The sequence below is a fragment of the Megalobrama amblycephala genome, linkage group LG24 (genome assembly GCF_018812025.1).
Source record: "Megalobrama amblycephala isolate DHTTF-2021 linkage group LG24, ASM1881202v1, whole genome shotgun sequence".
NCBI classification, from domain to species: domain Eukaryota; kingdom Metazoa; phylum Chordata; class Actinopteri; order Cypriniformes; family Xenocyprididae; genus Megalobrama; species Megalobrama amblycephala.
In genome coordinates, this window is record NC_063067.1 from 3,295,155 (window position 1) to 3,312,946 (window position 17,792).

At 35.6% G+C, this 17,792-nt stretch overlaps 2 protein-coding genes across 12 annotated transcripts in view; one reads left to right on the forward strand and one right to left on the reverse strand.

The window, feature by feature from the left end:
- LOC125260280 (E3 ubiquitin/ISG15 ligase TRIM25-like) overlaps positions 1–17,792 on the reverse strand; it is a 673,153-nt gene that overhangs the window by 565,976 nt on the left and 89,385 nt on the right. The window lies entirely within an intron of this gene.
- Positions 1–17,792, forward strand: part of LOC125260331 (AP-1 complex subunit sigma-2) — a 43,226-nt gene that overhangs the window by 7,790 nt on the left and 17,644 nt on the right. For 3 of the 10 annotated variants that reach the window (XM_048178670.1, XM_048178663.1, XM_048178668.1), the window contains exons 3-4: positions 1,741–1,849; positions 1,939–2,076. In XM_048178670.1, the coding sequence (XP_048034627.1) occupies positions 1,741–1,849; positions 1,939–2,076 (247 nt within the window). Of the gene's footprint in view, positions 1–1,740; positions 1,850–1,938; positions 2,077–5,487; positions 5,599–8,758; positions 8,842–11,835; positions 11,914–13,789; positions 15,606–17,792 lie in introns of those variants that run through there. The other 7 variants (XM_048178664.1, XM_048178667.1, XM_048178660.1 and 4 more) reach the window with 5 other exon arrangements.

Here is a 17,792-nt window from a genome sequence, read left to right on the forward strand (position 1 = left end):
CTCACAGCTCGCCTCATCTGACCTCTGACCCCAGCCGCCCGCTCTCAACAGCCTTACTATCTGTCTCTGTAAGCTCCCGTCCAAACAGAGCATTAGCATTGCTAAGCAGGCAGTGTGTGTGTCTGTGTGTGTGTCTGTGTGTGTGTCTGTGTGTGTGTCTGTGTGTGTGTCTGTGTGTGTGTCTGTGTGTGTGTCTGTGTGTGTGTCTGTGTGTGTGTCTGTCTGTGTGTGTGTCTGTGTGTGTGTCTGTGTGTGTGTCTGTGTGTGTGTCTGTGTGTGTGTCTGTGTGTGTGTGTGTGAATGAAACGCCAGTACAGGGTTATTCTGCATGTTGTTCTCTATACCAAAATGACAAATGCACTCTCAAAATGGACACGTTCCTTCCTGATTGGCTCGTTTATGTGCACAAGTTTATTTATTAGTTAGTGTGTACACTAAGTAGTGTTCACAGGTTACCAGTGATGACCTGAGGAATAACTGATGTTCGCTGGTTTTGACAAACGTTCATGAGATTTGAGGCTTCAAAAATCGTTTGAAATAGTTTGAGGCACTTCATAGCAAGTAACTTCATTTGCATATTTTAATTCTATATTATTACTTGTTCACGCCATTTAAATATTTTATTACATTCACCCTATTTGCATATTTTTTTTTATTTTATTACTCTACTCCATTTGAATATTTCATGTAATTTACTCAATTTGCATATTTTTAAAAAAAACTTTTAGTCACTGCATTTGTTTTTTTATTTTATTTCTTAATTTTATTACTCCCCCCAAATGGTTTGTTTATTCCATTTACTCCATTTGAATATTTCTTTATAGTATTTTATTACTTGTTCACTCCATTTGAATATTATATTATTTATTATTACCTCCACTCCATGTGCATATTTTTATTGTTTTTTATTTTATTACTTATTCACTTCATTTTATTATTTTTATTTTATTCACTCATTTGCTATTTTATTTTATTATATTACTTTATTTTAATTTTATTTTTTGATTCTTATTCACTCCATTTGTTTTTATTTTATTATTATTTTTTACTTATTTACTCCATTTTATTATTTAGATTTTTTTAACTCTATTTGCTTTTTTGTTTTATTATTTTATTTTATTATATTACTCATTAAATCTATTTGATTTATTTTTGCTTTTTTAAATTTCTTTTTATGATTCACTGCTCCATTTGCTATTTTATTTTATTACTTATTCACTCCATTTGCTTTTATTTTATATTCATTTTATTTATTTTATTTTGTTTTGCACTATTGTATTCAGCTAGGCTGCAAACCCGATAGCTACTAACAAGTATAGTCATTGTTAGATATGCATATTCACAGATATACACATTCATAACAGCATTCTGGACAAAAGTTGTTGAAGACTTGATTTCATTCTCATTCTCTCTGCGTCTCACACACAAACACAGTGAAGAGTGTCTGTCCAGAAGACGAAATGAATTACCATCCTGTCTGCAGATCACTGCAGTACATTATCACAGGGAAAAACGCTCGCTCAGCAGCTCTCACCAGCCATAGATCCTCTCCAGTGTGAGAATGACGATAAATGAAGTGTCAGCTGAAAAAAGAATGCGTTATTATTATTGAACCACACACACAGTTTACTAACATGCAGTTTGATGGAGCGAATAAAAGAAGTAGACTATAATGCCAAATCCTCTTGATATTTGATGGAAATTCAACTGGTAACTAAAACAATGTTGTGTTTGTTACAGATATGCCAGTCTGTATTTCTGCTGTGCCATTGAGGACCAGGACAATGAGCTAATCACACTGGAGATCATCCACCGCTACGTCGAGCTGCTCGACAAATACTTCGGCAGTGTAAGTCATGCGGCAGAAAAAAAACTGACGTGACTTGATGCTACTGAAAAAACAAACCCGATTACAGCGATTATCCCTCCCAAACTCAGGTCTGTGAGCTGGATATCATCTTTAACTTCGAGAAGGCGTATTTCATCCTGGACGAGTTCCTGCTGGGAGGCGAGGCTCAGGAGACGTCGAAGAAGAACGTCCTGAAAGCCATCGAGCAGGCGGATCTCCTGCAGGAGGTGAGGCGCAAGTACTTCCTGTCACTTATAAAGTGTTTCGGACGCTTTGCTGAGCAGGTTAGTTAAAAATAATTGGTCTGTTGAGATGTTGACATCTAGCTCTAAGCTGCCATAGAATAATACACATCTGGTTTAATGGGTCTCTTTCCACCTGGAGTACTGAGGTTTATTAACGCCACTGCAAAGCGATGGGGTTGGTTGCGTATTTCAGTGTTTTTGGCCTTCGCCTCTCTCTCACTTTCTCTTTGAATTGAAAGGTAGAAATCCCTCAGGAGCTACAGGTTCACGACTGCTCTCATGTGTGTGTTACCCAGCCTCCCCGGCGCTTGCAGAACAAAACGCTCCTTTGTTTGTTACAGTGTAGAGGAACTGAGCTTTCACACACAATCTCTTCATCTTCATGGAGTCTCACAGATGCACAGAACTGCAGGATGTCCTGATGCTGGGCTTTCAGATTAAAGCTGAAGTGTATCTTTCTTTGATTTTAAAATGCTTTCTCATATCCATTTTTTTTATGTGCACTGTAAGTATAATCTGAAGAACCCTAGCAACTGCATAGCAACACCATAGGAACCCAGAGCATGCTTTGGAACTGCATAACAACACCCTGGCAACCATCCAGAACATCTTGGCAGTGTCACAGTAACCATTCAGAGCACTCTAACATTCACCTCAGAACCGCATGGCAACACCCTGGCAACCATCCAGAATACTGTAGCAACCGCATTGCAACCATAGACTGTAAAAAAAGATGGACGGCGCGACGCCGCTTCCTTCCATTGTATTGAACTGAAGCCAAAACGGACGCCGATGGGCGCTGACACGTTACGCAAAAACGTCAGTTTGGAACCTGGGCATGCGCAGAAGGAATCATCAGTGGAGCTGGAGGCGGAGTCGCGGTATCAAACTTCCGCCCAGACGGCTGCATCATCATTGATGTATTTTAAATAGGCTATATAAATTATACGTAATTTAAAATTCTACCTATAAAATAATAGGCTATTCTGTTTCTAGAGCAATAATATTTTTGAAACAGCAAATTCAGTCGATAAACTCAATATAATATGCCACTAGAAACAACTCTAAAATGTCAGAAACGGTCCTGCCATTTTAAATAAAAGGTTTAAACTAACGTTACAGGAGATCGATTGCTGTAGACAGTGCTCTAGAATTAATTAGAGTAGGCTATCATTAGTTTTATCCTGCTAATTATCATTTTATACCCATAAAAATAATTAGTAACTGCCAGATAACGATCACCTGCTTTTTTCCGTCATGGCTAACGTTAGGCGTGTTATCTTAACTAATAACGTTTATTAATTAGCTTATGAAGCCCACATTTAACGTTACCGAGAAAAGCTCAGATATCCGTCAGATCCTGTAGGTCCAGTTAGTACAGTTTACTGCTGAACAAGCTCATTTTGTCAGTGTGAAATAACACAGAAACTGAAAATTAATAGTTATTTATTTATCTTCACTCTCCCCTCGAAGCCCCGACAGTCCTCAGACAAGCTGTCAATCAACTGTGAATCATGATGACACGCCCCGTTTCTATAGCACCAAATTGCTAGCTAAAATCAAACTTATCACAAAAACGAACAATTGGATATAAATCAGCGTGATGACAACTACCTTAAATGACCGGAACCATCTTTCGGAAAATTTGATTTGAAGCATAATTTATTTTTATGTTTTAACTTAAGTCTCATTCGTCTGCATTGAGCGGGCGGGGTTTATGACCTGTACTGCATCCAGCCTCCAGGGGGCGATCAAAGAGCCCGCAGCTTCACTTTTCAGGACGTATGAGGCACACCTGATCGCAACACGCCAAAAGCCACTCAGAACACCTTGGCTACTACATAGCAACACCCTGGCAACCAATCAGAGCCTTATAGCGACCACATACTGTAACTACTCACTAAAAACCACTCCGAACACCTTGGCAACTGCATGGCAATGCCTCAGTAACCACTCATAGCATTCTAACAGTCACCTCAGAACTGCTTAGCAACACCCTGGCAACCATTCAGAGCATTATAACAACCACATACTGTAGCAATACATAAACTCAAAATACCTTGGCAACCTCTTAGCAACACCTTGGCAACTATCCAGAACATTATAGCAACACAAAAAAAAAAAAAAAAAAAAAAAACACAGAACACCTTGGCAACTGCATAGATATGCCATGGTAACCACTCAGAGCATTCTAACAGTTGCCTCAGAACTGCATAGCAACACTCTGGCAACCATTCAGAACATTGTAGCAACACACTAATAATACCCAGAACACCTTGGCAACTGCATAGCAATGCCTCAGTAACCACTCAGAGCATTCTAACAGTCGCCTCATAACCGCATAGAAACACCCTAGCAAACATTCAGAGCATTATAGCAACCACATACTGTAGCAATACCTTATACACTCAAAACATCTTGGCAACCACTTAGCAACACCTTGGAAACCATCCAGAACATTATAGCAACACACTAAAAACACTCAGCATAGCAATGACACAGTAACCACTCAGAGAACTCTAACAACTGCCTCAGAACCGCATAGTAACACCCTGGCAACCATTCAGAACATTATAGCAACCAAATACTGTAGCAACACACTAAAAACCACTCAGAACACCTTGGCAACCACTCATATCATTGTAACAGTCACCTCATAACTGCACAGCAACACCCTAGCAACCATTCAGAGAATTATAGCAACCACATACTGTAGCAACCCAAAAAAACACAGTAAAAAACACTCATGACACCTTGGCAGTTGCATAGCAATGCCACAGTAACCACTCAAAACACTCTAACAACTGCCTCAGAACCGCATAGCAACACCCTGGCAACCATCCAGGGCTCCATTTCCCAAAAGCATTGTAAGCCTAAGTAGATTGTTGAACCATTGCCACCAATGGTCTCTACCGTCAGCTTAGCTCACGATGCTTTTGGGAAACATAGCCAAGAACAATATAGTAAGCACATACTGTAGCAACACACAGGAAAAAAAAAACATTCAGGACAGCCAGCCAGAACACTCTCTAGCAACACCCTAGCAACCACCCAGGGCATCTTGGCAATTGCATATCAACCTGCTATGAACACAATAGCCAGCAGAATACCATAGCATCTGCTTAGCAACCATCCAGAATGTCTTGGCAACCCTCCAGCAACTGCATAAGAACATGCTAAAAAAGAACTACTCAAGACCATAGCAACGCCTTGACAACCAGTTTCGCTAGGTGCCTCTAGGGGTGACACACTTCAGCTTTAATTCAGGTGTGCTGACGCCAGCTGTGCTGTATCGAAATTTTTACTCTGGTTCACCTGTTTGATGACTTTCTTCTCTCTCTTGCTTTCTGTATCTTTCCTTCTTTTGCCCGACCCGACTCTTTTGATTTACAGAATCTAGATTTTCAGATACGCCTGCTTCCAGGTATGATTTATGGATCATTGATTAGCGTCTGTAGCCATCAGTCTCCCTGTAGCTCTAGTCATTAATCTGATCCCAGTGGAGCCAGACTTTATTCTACATGCCGTGAACTTCCAAACAAAATCATTCTTATTTGGAAGTTGACGACATGCTGAATTTTTCCTGAATAAAAAGGTTAGAGAAACTAGTTACTATAGATTAATCGAGTGAATCTCACTAAAAATGGTCATATTTAACCCTGAAATCAATAGAAAAAAAGAAGGAAATAAGGCATAATGAAATTGATGTTCATATTCAAAAATCTTTTTTTTTTTTTTTTTTTTTTTTACAAAATATACTTTTTCCCACATTCCCCTCCAAAATGAAAAGGAACAAAATTACTTTTTTTTTTGTACTTTCTAGAACGATGTTTCAGCATTTTAACCAATACTTTTCCACTCCCTTCATTTTTGTTCCACTAAATTTACACATTTTTCCACGTTACGTCCCGAAATCAAAAGGAAAAATGAACTTATATTTTGCTTGAGTAAAAATTAAGCCTTTTTTGCATTGTGGTGTTATTCGTTTTCTCACTTTCTTTATGTAAAATGCTATCTTTTTCTTATGGAAGCTTGTTTCCGCCATGAAATAAAAAATAAAAAAGGTAATTGTGGCTTTTCTCTGTGACTTTTTTTGTTATAAAGTCAGAATTGCGAGATATAAAGTCAGAATTGCGAGATATAAAGTCAGAATTGTGTGAAATAAAGTCAGAATTGCGTGAAATAAAGTCAGAATTGCGTGAAATAAAGTCAGAATTGCGTGAAATAAAGTCAGAATTGCGTGAAATAAAGTCAGAGTTGCGTGAAATAAAGTCAGAGTTGCGTGAAATAAAGTTAGAATTGCGTGATATAAAGTCAGAGTTGCGTGAAATAAAGTCAGTTGCGTGAAATAAAGTCAGTTGCGTGAAATAAAGTCAGTTGCGTGAAATAAAGTCAGAGTTGCGTGAAATAAAGTCAGTTGCATGAAATAAAGTCAGTTGCATGAAATAAAGTCAGAGTTGCGTGAAATAAAGTCAGAATTGCGTGATATAAAGTCAGAGTTGCGTGATATAAAGTCAGAGTTGCGTGATATAAAGTCAGAGTTGCGTGATATAAAGTCAGAGTTGCGTGAAATAAAGTCAGAATTGCGTGAAATAAAGTTAGAATTGCGTGAAATAAAGTCAGAATTGCGTGAAATAAAGTCAGAATTGCGTGAAATAAAGTCAGAATTGCGTGAAATAAAGTCAGAATTGCGTGAAATAAAGTCAGAATTGCGTGAAATAAAGTCAGAATTGCGTGAAATAAAGTCAGAATTGCGTGAAATAAAGTCAGAATTGCGTGAAATAAAGTCAGAATTGCGTGAAATAAAGTCAGTTGCATGAAATAAAGTCAGTTGCATGAAATAAAGTCAGTTGCATGAAATAAAGTCAGTTGCATGAAATAAAGTCAGTTGCATGAAATAAAGTCAGAGTTGCGTGAAATAAAGTTAGAATTGCGTGATATAAAGTCAGAGTTGCGTGAAATAAAGTCAGAATTGTGTGAAATAAAGTCAGAATTGCGTGAAATAAAATCAGAATTGCGAGATATAATGTGCAATTGCGGAGGGAAAAAAGACTGACATTTTGAGTTTAAATCTCGCAATTCTGACTTTATAACATGCAATTGCGACTTTATTTCACAGTCAGAATTGCATGATAACTCGGAATTGCAAGAAAAAAAGTCAGAATTGTTGGATTAAAAAGTTGCAATTACCTTTAAAAAAAAAAAAAAAAAAATGTAGTGGCGGAAACAAGCTTCCATACTTTCTTTCTTTTGATTTTGGGGTTGAATTCATTCTTGACAGGCTTTGTGAGATTGACCCAGTTAGTTACTAATGAAACCAAGCAGTTTAGTTCCTGTATATTGTCAGAAAAGTTTTACCCAAGAATTTCTTCTTGTTATCTCCCAGTGAAAATGTTGTTTGAATGAATGAATGAATGATGTGATTGGCTGATTTTAAGGTTGATGTAGGCGCTAGTTACAGACTAGAGGAAATAGAAATGTTCAGTCACCATCAGTGAACTCAAGTTTGTGGAGCTTTCAGAGCCGAACAGAGCTGCGGTTTATCATCTCTGACTGCCATCCTGACAGACTTTGTCCCGAGGGCCAAATTACAGGCAGAGACAAAGGAGAAAGAGAGAACAAAGACGTGCTGTCCACGCTTTAGCAGCAAGACGTGACCTAAATGTGCAGTTTACCGACTGAGCACGAAAAGAGTAGCAGCGCCAAAACATTTATACTAGCTGTGCATCTTTAAGTGCAATCTTTGAAAGAAATAATCATAAATAATCTACAAAATAGAACCATTATCAGTGAGAGCATGCGGTTTGAGCCTCAGGGGCTGCCGTAGTCTCGACTGGGGTTTGTCCTTTATCTGCTGATTTGAGGTCAGATTCTTTGATGTTTTAATGAATCTGGTTTGGATTTAATGAGTTTGAGCTGCTGCTCTGTTTCAGCAGTTTGTGACTGTTCATGCATATCCACGTTTGTACGGTCTGGATTTTCAAACATTAAACTAGTCGAATTACCCAATTAATTGAGATTAACAACTATTTTAGTACTTTTTATGTTAGTGTTTAATGTATATAAACGCTTTTGAACAATGGATTTCTGCTCAAGCCAGTTTTTTTCTCCTCTAAAATGTTTTTATTTACAAATATTATGTGAATTTCTGAACTATTGCATCAGAAATATTCCCTAACTCCAAAAGACTCATGATGTGGCATGTGTATATTTGTGGGTAAGTTATGCAGGATAGTGAAACAGTCAGTTGTTGGGCTTTCAAGTCAGTGGAAACTTCTGTATTGAGTGAAATTTGTGGTTTAGGTGTTAAAAGAGCATGAAATTCAGCCTGGAAATCACAATTTTCAATGATACTATAAATTAGATTGTATTTTATTTCTTGACTCGGTGTTAATTTCTGTGGCCAACTGCATAAACACAGTCATTATGCATGTCTTAAGAACTAGTTGTTAGCCAAGGGATAATCAGTTGTAATTTTTTAATGCAACTTCTGTTTGTTTTGGCTGAATCGTTCTGAACTCCACATTTACCTTCAGTCTGAGAATGAAAACATTCTCATTCACAATCTTAATCCAATTCCAAGAGTTCCTGGCCTTCTGTGAAACGGATTTGGCGTCATTTCGTAGAATCGGGCTGTTTGATTGGCTGGTGTTTCTGTCCGTAGAGCCAGACTGAAGACTGGGGAGGTTTGGCCAATGAGGAGATCTTATAAGGGGCCGGAGCCCCGCCCACCCTGTCAGCCTATTGGTAAATGGTGTGATTTGCCTGAGCCGATTACTGATTGGGCATGATGAAGCTCTCGCTCGCTCTGATTGGAGGAGACGTGATGATGTCGGGGGGGAGATTTTGAACTTCTTAACTCTTGACCTTTGACCTGGTCAAAATGTGGTCCAAGCAAACTAAGAGCAATTTTATATATTTAAGATATACAGCGTCAGTCTTAAAGGGCCAGTGATAGTAATTCATGTCACGCCTTCAGTTATACATTTAATCATCATAATGGCATATTCAGCAAATGACTGAACATTTTCTATAAATACCGTATATACATGTAATGCAAATGTGTTGCATTTAAAGACACGCACCCCGTCTCCACAATCAGACGCTTTGGATGTGTGTGTGTCGGCCTCTGACATGATGCCTGATGGGAACTAACTCGCATTGGATGACAACAAATGTTTTAACTGCATTTTTATGCTCTCCATAAATTGTGCCTGCATAAAGATGTGCATTACTCCTTCAGCTCAGGACGGGCGTCTCGGCGGGGAGGGAATGTGATTATTTGTGTGTGTGTGTGTGTGTGTGTGAGCTGAGGATGAGAGATGAGGATGAGTGCGTCCCTTTTCATGTTGGGGCTTTGCCGCTGCATAAATATCCCACTGCATCAGAATAAATCACATTATGTGGCGAGGGGTTTGTGTTTTATGATGTGATCTCTCTCTCTCTCTCTCTCTCTCTCTCTCTCTCTATTTCTTGCTGTCTGCCTTTTGCTGATCTTTTTAAGTTTTTGTTGAATTTAGTTTATTAGCTGGGCAAATTCTATTTAGATTAAAAATGAAGCATTTTCGTACCTGTGTGTAATAAATTATATAAGGAGAGATACAATTACATTTTATATATATATATATATATATATATATATATATATATATATATATATATATATATATATATATATATATATATATATATATATATATATATATATATATATATATATATATATATATATATATATTTTTTTTTTTTTTTTTTTTTTTTTTTTTTAAATTTCTTCAAAATAAAAAAATCTTTCAGGAATGTTTTGGAGTTACTTTCCCGGGTGCGTAGTTTACAAAACACTGCAAAAATGTTTATAATTAATAAAAAAAAAAAAAAAAAAAAAAAAATATATATATATATATATATATATATATATATATATATATATATATATTCAATTCAAAATTGCTTTATTGGCATGACTGTGAATCATACAATATTGCCTATTTATACATAAAATACTAATAAAAAACAAATGTATAATAGAAGAGAATAATATAAAATATTATAACGCTATCAAATATTATAACATAACTTAAACTTAGCACAGTAGAACATTGATAATTGATAATCACAATTATTTGACTCAAAATTATAAATCACAATGTCATTTGAGATTTTTTTTTTTCCAGAATTATTGCACTGTCACCTAAAAGCACAAATCAAGAGACTGTCATGCTTTATTTGAGTGTACTGGTTTATTATAGGCTGTTTATCATATAAATGAACTCTCTCTACATTATGAAAACTGGTAGAACAAGAAACTTGTTAAAATTACAATAATGTTTTCTATTAAAACAACAGCAAATTCAACAAGCATAATCACAAACACTATAGTTGAGATTCATGTTTGTATTTATTACAGTTCATCACTGAGAAGGTTTGATGGCAGATTTAGTCACACAAACAGCGACTCGTGAAGAAACAGACTGACTGAATGACACTTTAATTTAAGCAGAATATGGAGATTGCTGAATTCCAACTTGTATGTCGGTTGTCAGATCATCCGCACTTCTTCCACAGTGTAGAGAGAGAGTGCATGCACATGGTTGCCAGATTGCAAATAAATAAACCACCGGGCAGAAAATGATAAACCGAAATAAATACAAATGCTTTATATGCTGAAAATAAGACTGAAATATCGCAACTCATGTCTGCTCACTTTAATAACTCCATAAACCCATTCGCTTTATGAGACGAGCTTAAACAACAAGCCCAAAAAACGCTTATAATGAGTGACCATGGCAACACAGTGATCTGTCAACTGTGCTTTATTTAAATTGTTGAAAATAACGCGCGTTTTGTCATTGTAACATTTCTTTGGTGACAATAATGGATATCAAACATGAGAGATGTCAGAACGTTGCCGTGGTTTCCAAGCTGTCAATCATGCGGTTTCTAGAGTGAGTCGTGTTCCGGACACACATGCGATAATTTAGGGGATTCACTCCCGCATTTCAATGCAGTTGTCACTCCTGAAACTTAGTGTGTAGAAGCTCATTAAAAACAGCCTGTAATATTTTCTGACAAAAAGAAATATAATTAATATAAATATAAAAATGTATAATTAAATTTTAGTCTCATCTTTTTTCATCAGTGATATTGCATGTTAATATAGTCGCAGATATCGTTGTCATCGTCTCGTCTTTGTCATAAAAAAAGCTCGGTGACAAAAAGCTCGGTGATGTTAGTCCTGGGCATGTTTTTGTGGTCCCAGCCTGATTTCATATTACTTAGTTTTAATAATCGGATTAGCATTCTTTACATTCTCATTGGTATTATTTGGGTTTAATTTTGTGTGGCTTTACTTTTTATAATAATTTAATAATAAACCAATTTCAAGCTTTGGTGTTAAACTTCAATCACCTGCTTGTTTTCTGAGGTGTTGTTAATTGAACCGTCAGCTAATGAAAGCGCTCGACCTGGGAAAGTCATTCCAGAACATTCCTGAAAGAACAGAAGAAATTCCACACAGACTCAAAAGCCCTGCGGCACGCCGGCTGATCCGGATTAATTATAGAGGACAGACCCTGGAAATCTAGACCGAAGCTCATTTGAATTAGTCTTTGATGAGAAGCCTGCGGGAGCCGCTGTAGATCTGGCTGTGAGACAGGAGTGTGTGTCTGTGGATCGATTAGATGCTGCGGTGGCTAGAAGCTGACCACAGGTGTCATGTGTGTGTCTGTGAATGTCCTGCAGGTGTTCTGAGTCCGAACATGTCCTCCGAGTCCTCTGGGCTCTTCCAGAGTTAGACCGGCTCGAGTCGACGCTCTTCAGGTGTGGTTTACCTTCCCTGTGTAGAATGGTTTCTCTGTTAGTGTAGCTGTAGCGGTCAGTGGCTCTAGATGTCCAGTTTAACACCGATGTAACGAGTGTTCGTGTTTGTGTGTGTTTGTTTGTGCGACGGGTTTGTAATGCCGTCCAGTCATTGTGTTTGTCTCGTTGACCTCTTTCCCTCCCAGAGTTTATGGTTCATATTGTTGTTTTCCATCCTGTCTGTTTATAGAGAGCCTTACAGCAGCACTTCGGCTGGTTTTGCTTTAGGACCAACTGTTATTTATTCAGATTTAATGGATAAAACATGAAAATGGACAAACCCAGTGATTGGGTTGTTTTAACCCAGCTGTTGGGTTACTGTAAAAGTAAAAAAAATACTGTATTGCTTACCTAAAATGAACCCAAAATATGTTGGAAATTAACATTTATTAATATGTTTAATAAATGAACATGTATTAATAAGTTTAATGAATAATAATTAAACATTTATTAAATTGCTTAATGTTTTTTAATGATTTATTAAATTATTTTTAATTTCGGGTTCATTTTAAGCCAGCCATATAGTAATTTTTAAACAATAGTTGAGTTAAAAAAAAAAAAAAAACTACCCAGCACGTTGGGCAAACATTTAACCCAACCGCTGGGTTAAAACAACCCAATCGCTGGGTTTGTCCATTTTCAACCCAACTTGGGTTAATTTTAACCCAACATTTTTTAGTGTATAATTATATTGTGCAAAATTTCATTCAGAAAGATGAGTCTCTTCTGCTCACCAAGGCATTTATTTGATTAACAAATACAGTAAAAATTGTGAGATATTTTTACAATTTAAAAGAACTGTTTTCTATGTGAATATATGTTAAAATGTAATTTATTTCTGTGATCAAAGCTGAATTTTCAGCATCATTACTCCAGTCTTCAGTGTCATATGATCCTTCAGAAATCATTCTGATATGATGATTTGCTGCTCAAGAAACATTTGATACATTTTTATTCAGAATTCTTTGAATAGAAAGTTAAAAAGAACAGCACTTACTTGAAATGGAATCTTTTGTAACATTATAAATTTATCAATTTATTGTGGCCTTGCTGAATAAAAGTATTAATTTCTTTAAAGAAAAATCCTTCTGACTGCAAACTTTGGAATAACAGAATATATTCCATTCAGAATTTGAGATTAATTACACTGTATAAAAATGAAACAAATTTACACAGTAAAATACAGTTTTCCATTGAAACAGTAATATACCATAAAAGCAATGCATTCTGGGTAATATTTGTTGTTTTAAGAAAAGAGGCTTATAGGCTACTTTCTTGAAAATGACAAATAATATTACCCAAAATGCATTGTAATATAAAGAAGTAATATAGCGTAAAACAATGCATTCTGGGTAATATGTCATTTTTCGACTAATAATATTACCCAAAATGCATTGTTTTTATGATATGCATTGTTTTTTCAGTGGAAAACGATATTTTACTGTGTAGATTTGTTTTGTTTTTTACTTTTATTTTTTAGTGTAGTTAAAACAATCCTATTATAGAACGGTCTGAGCAGAAGGTGTATTGAGTGCATTTACATGTACAGTAAAATGCTGATAACTAATACAAAATATTATCAAAGTACAAATACATGCATTTTGCATTTACATGCAAAATAGAAACAAGTTAATGCTCAACCTGTTGATTTTGCTTAAACCTTTTTTACAGTGTGAGACTGTGCATGTAAACACACTTGAGTTTAATGTGTTTAATGTGTCGTGTGGATGGTTCGTCCACTGCATGTCGTCCTGCACGTCTGTCTGCATCTCTCACAGGTGTGTGTTTGTCTGCACCATTTTCAGTGTTTGTTTGTGTGTGTGTGTCTCTCCTTCAGCCCCGACATGAGTACTTTAACGTGCCCGTGTACTGATTGGCTGCTGCATGCTGAGCCACTCCCCCTGCACGCCTGACTCCGCCTCTGTCTCAGCGCCGTCCAATCAGAGAGCTGCATCTTGGACCCAGTGTCTCCTGCACACAGTCAGATAGTGTTTCATTGTGTTTATCTGTGTGCTGGTCCTTCATCTCAACTGACTTTATTCCTGTATCTCACTCGTTCATGTAGCTTCAGGAAATCAAATCTTCGTCCAGCTTAAATGCCTGAGATGACTCTCATTGGTGGACGTCACCGGTTCTTCACTCTTACGAATGGACATTATTTAAAATTCAGTGAATTAATCATGAGAGGTCATCTGTGTAATCATAAAGACTTGTTTCAGAGCAAAAATCATATTCTTAATCTTCATCTTGTTTTCCAATTAAAAACTTTGGATGACGTTCACATGATTTGTAGAAAATGAGTCGTAATATTTAATGCCGTTTTGATTCTCAAGTAAATTATTCTTGTTTTAAGGATATTTTAAGATGTTTTAAGAAAATTATCTTTGCTCAAATGGTTGCTACGCTGAAAAAAAATATATACATTATATATTTTCTTCCTCAGTATTTCTGTCTTGTTTTCTGGTATAAACATCTAAAGATTCTTTAAATCGGGATACATTTACTGGATTTTTCTGTTTTCAGAAAAATTGGTCAAAATTAAGTGAGTTTATGCTTAACATAAGAAAAATATCTGCAGATGGGGTCAGAAAAAATATAATATAATATAAATAAATATATATATAATATAATATAATATAAATGATATTATTTCCCTTTAAATTCAGTTTCTTTTTTGACCCCACTGACAGGTATTTTTCTTATGTTAAGCATTAAACTCACTTAATTCTGATGATTTTTCTCAGCAAAAAAAGTAATTTTGCTTCTCCAGTGAATGTATCCTGATTTAAGAATCTTTATATATTTGTGCTGGAAAACAAGACAGAAACACTGAGGAGAACATCATTTTTACAGTGTAAAGTGTTCAGTTTGTTTTAGGCGAAGCAGCCGTCACAATAACAGCTGTACAAGTTTACCCGCGGTTGGTAAATGTAGTCATTTATAAATTATGAGTTTGTATGCGCTGTAGCAACTTTAGTTTCTTTCTTGATTTATTTAGTAGAAAGTTTTATTAAATTATCAATTAGTTTGTAATGTGTCTATACACACACACACACACACACACACACACACACACACACACACACACACACACACAGATCTACAGCGACCTCAAAAGTATTTGGACACTTATATAACATGTAGAAATGTCTGCATTAAATAATAATAAATAAGTCATTTATTAACCCTTGTAAAGCCTGACATGAAATAATAATCAGAAAAGTCTAATATTTTGAAATGGAAGAGTTTATTGAAGCTTTAAACAAAATATTTAAAAAAAATCTAACATCAGGCTTTTATGGCTCATATAGTGAGAAAAACAGCTCAGTTTTAATGAGCAAAAATATGCAATTTGGTGCAGATGCTGGACAAAAAGTAATATGGCTTCAAAAATGAGCTGAACTGTTGCTTTGAGCCGCTGTATTTCTGCCGTCACTATAAACGATTTACACCTAGACACACTTTTGCACTTCAGTGTTCGATGATGTCCTTTTGTTCATTATTTATAGAGTTGATTTGAAAACAGATTCATGTTTAGAGTGTTTTGAATCAATAAGAATATGATTGAGTCGATCTGTAGGCTGAATGGATGTAAATTCATGTGCGTTTTGTAACGCGGTAGAAATAAACAAATGAAATGTGAGAAATTTAAAGAAGTGTGTGCTTGTGTTTATAGCTTCAGTGTGGATTGTAGGATGAACCCTGGGTAATATTTCACACATAAATCAAAAAGAAGTTATTAATTGTGCATTGCATGGTTAATTTTATGACAATTAATATACAGTACAGTCCAAAAGTTTGGAACCACTAAGATTTTTAATGTTTTTAAAAGAAGTTTCGTCTGCTCACCAAGGCTACATTTATTTAATTAAAAATACAGTAAAAAACAGTAATATTGTGAAATATTATTACAATTTAAAATAACTGTTTTCTATTTGAATATATTTCACAAAGTAATTTATTCCTGTGATCAAAGCTGAATTTTCAGCATCATTACTCCAGTCTTCAGTGTCACATGATCCTTCAGAAATCATTCTAATATGCTGATCTGCTGCTCAAGAAACATTTAATGTGTACAATTGTACAAAATATTTGTGTACAATATTTTTTTTCAGGATTATTTGATGAATAGAAAGTTCAAAAGAACAGTGTTTATCTGAAATCTAATCTTTTGTAACATTATAAATGTCTTTACTGCCACTTTTGATTGATTTAATGCATCCTTGCTGAATAAAAGTATTCATTTCTTTAATTTCTTTTCAAAAAAATAAAAATAAAAATTCTTACTGACCCCAAACTTTTGAACGGTAGTGTATAATGCTACAGAAGCTTTGTATTTCAGATTTTAAATGCTGTTCTTTTGAACTTTCTATTCATCAAGGAATCCTGAAAAAAAAAGTACACAACTGTTTTCAACATTGAAAATAATCATAAATGTTTATTGAGCAGCAAATCAGCATATTAGAATGATTTCTGAAGGATCATGTGACACTGAAGACTGGAGTAATGATGCTGAAAATACAGCTTTGATCACAGGAATAAATTACTTTGTCAAATATATTTAAATAGTACACAGTTATTTTAAATTGTAATAATATTTCACAATATTACTGTTTTTTACTGTATTTTTAATTAAATAAATGTAGCCTTGGTGAGCAGACGAAACTTCTTTTAAAAACATTAAAAATCTTAGTGGTTCCAAACTTTTGGACTGTACTGTACATAAATATATATAAATTCATCAATTTGTATATGTAATGCGATGTATTTTTTTTAGTCAAACAGGATAAAATGTATAGCATGATTTGACATACAGAATAAATGAAAAGTTGCTAAAACAATGTATAAGGGCTGTTTACACGACACCGTTTACAACTAAAAACTTTTAATGCATGTTGGCTGTACATTTACGCGACAACAGTGTTTTGGGGGCCTGAAAACGCAAAATTTTGAAAACGGGTTTCAAAGTGCAAGTTTTTGAAAACGATACCGTTAAAAACATGAATTTGTGAAAATGCTGACATCATGCGCATGCATATTACGTGTTTAGTCTATAGAAGCGTAGTGTTTCTTTACAAAGTGACATCGCCATCTACTGGCCTGGCAGCAGAATACAGCGGTTTTAGACGTTTTCGCAGATCTGTATGCAAAAATCTTTTCAGTTTTTAGTACATTGTTGACATGTAAACTTACCCTAAATATGTTTTTCTGTTAGTTAAAATGATCCAGTACGGCCAAACGCAGAAAGTCGTTTCAAAAGTGGAGCAGGTTATTATAAATTTGATGAAAGATAACTTGAATTATCGAAAGTAAATAGTCAATTTTGATTTCATGATGTCTTTGAGGAAAGGCTGAAACTGAAGTGCGAGTGAGATTTCCTCTCTGGTTTGGTCTGTTCTGTGTGATATATATAATGTCAAGTTCGTCTGTGCTCTCGCTGGCCGTCAGCAGTGGAAACCTCCTCCTGGACCGTCACCGCAGTGCCGAGCGATAATTGGGTTTTAATTCCGACGGGAATCTTTGCAGCTCAGTAATCATGAATGATTCAAGACTCCAGGAGAGAAGCGAATGTTAAAGATCCGCTCATGCAGCGCTGGGATGCTTCAGTCTTTACCCGATGTTAAAGAACAGAGTACTGAGCCAGAATCACATTTAATCAATCTGATGAACTGAATCAATACAACTTGCCTTGACAGCAAAAGTGCTTTCTGCAAATATGTGTTGAATTTACACTGTAAATTGTGGTAACCTGCAATTGTTACACTGTAAAAAAATTATATGACAAAAGTCGTGGCAACATGTTTTTACATTTACTTTAACTCATCAAAATATTTTATGCA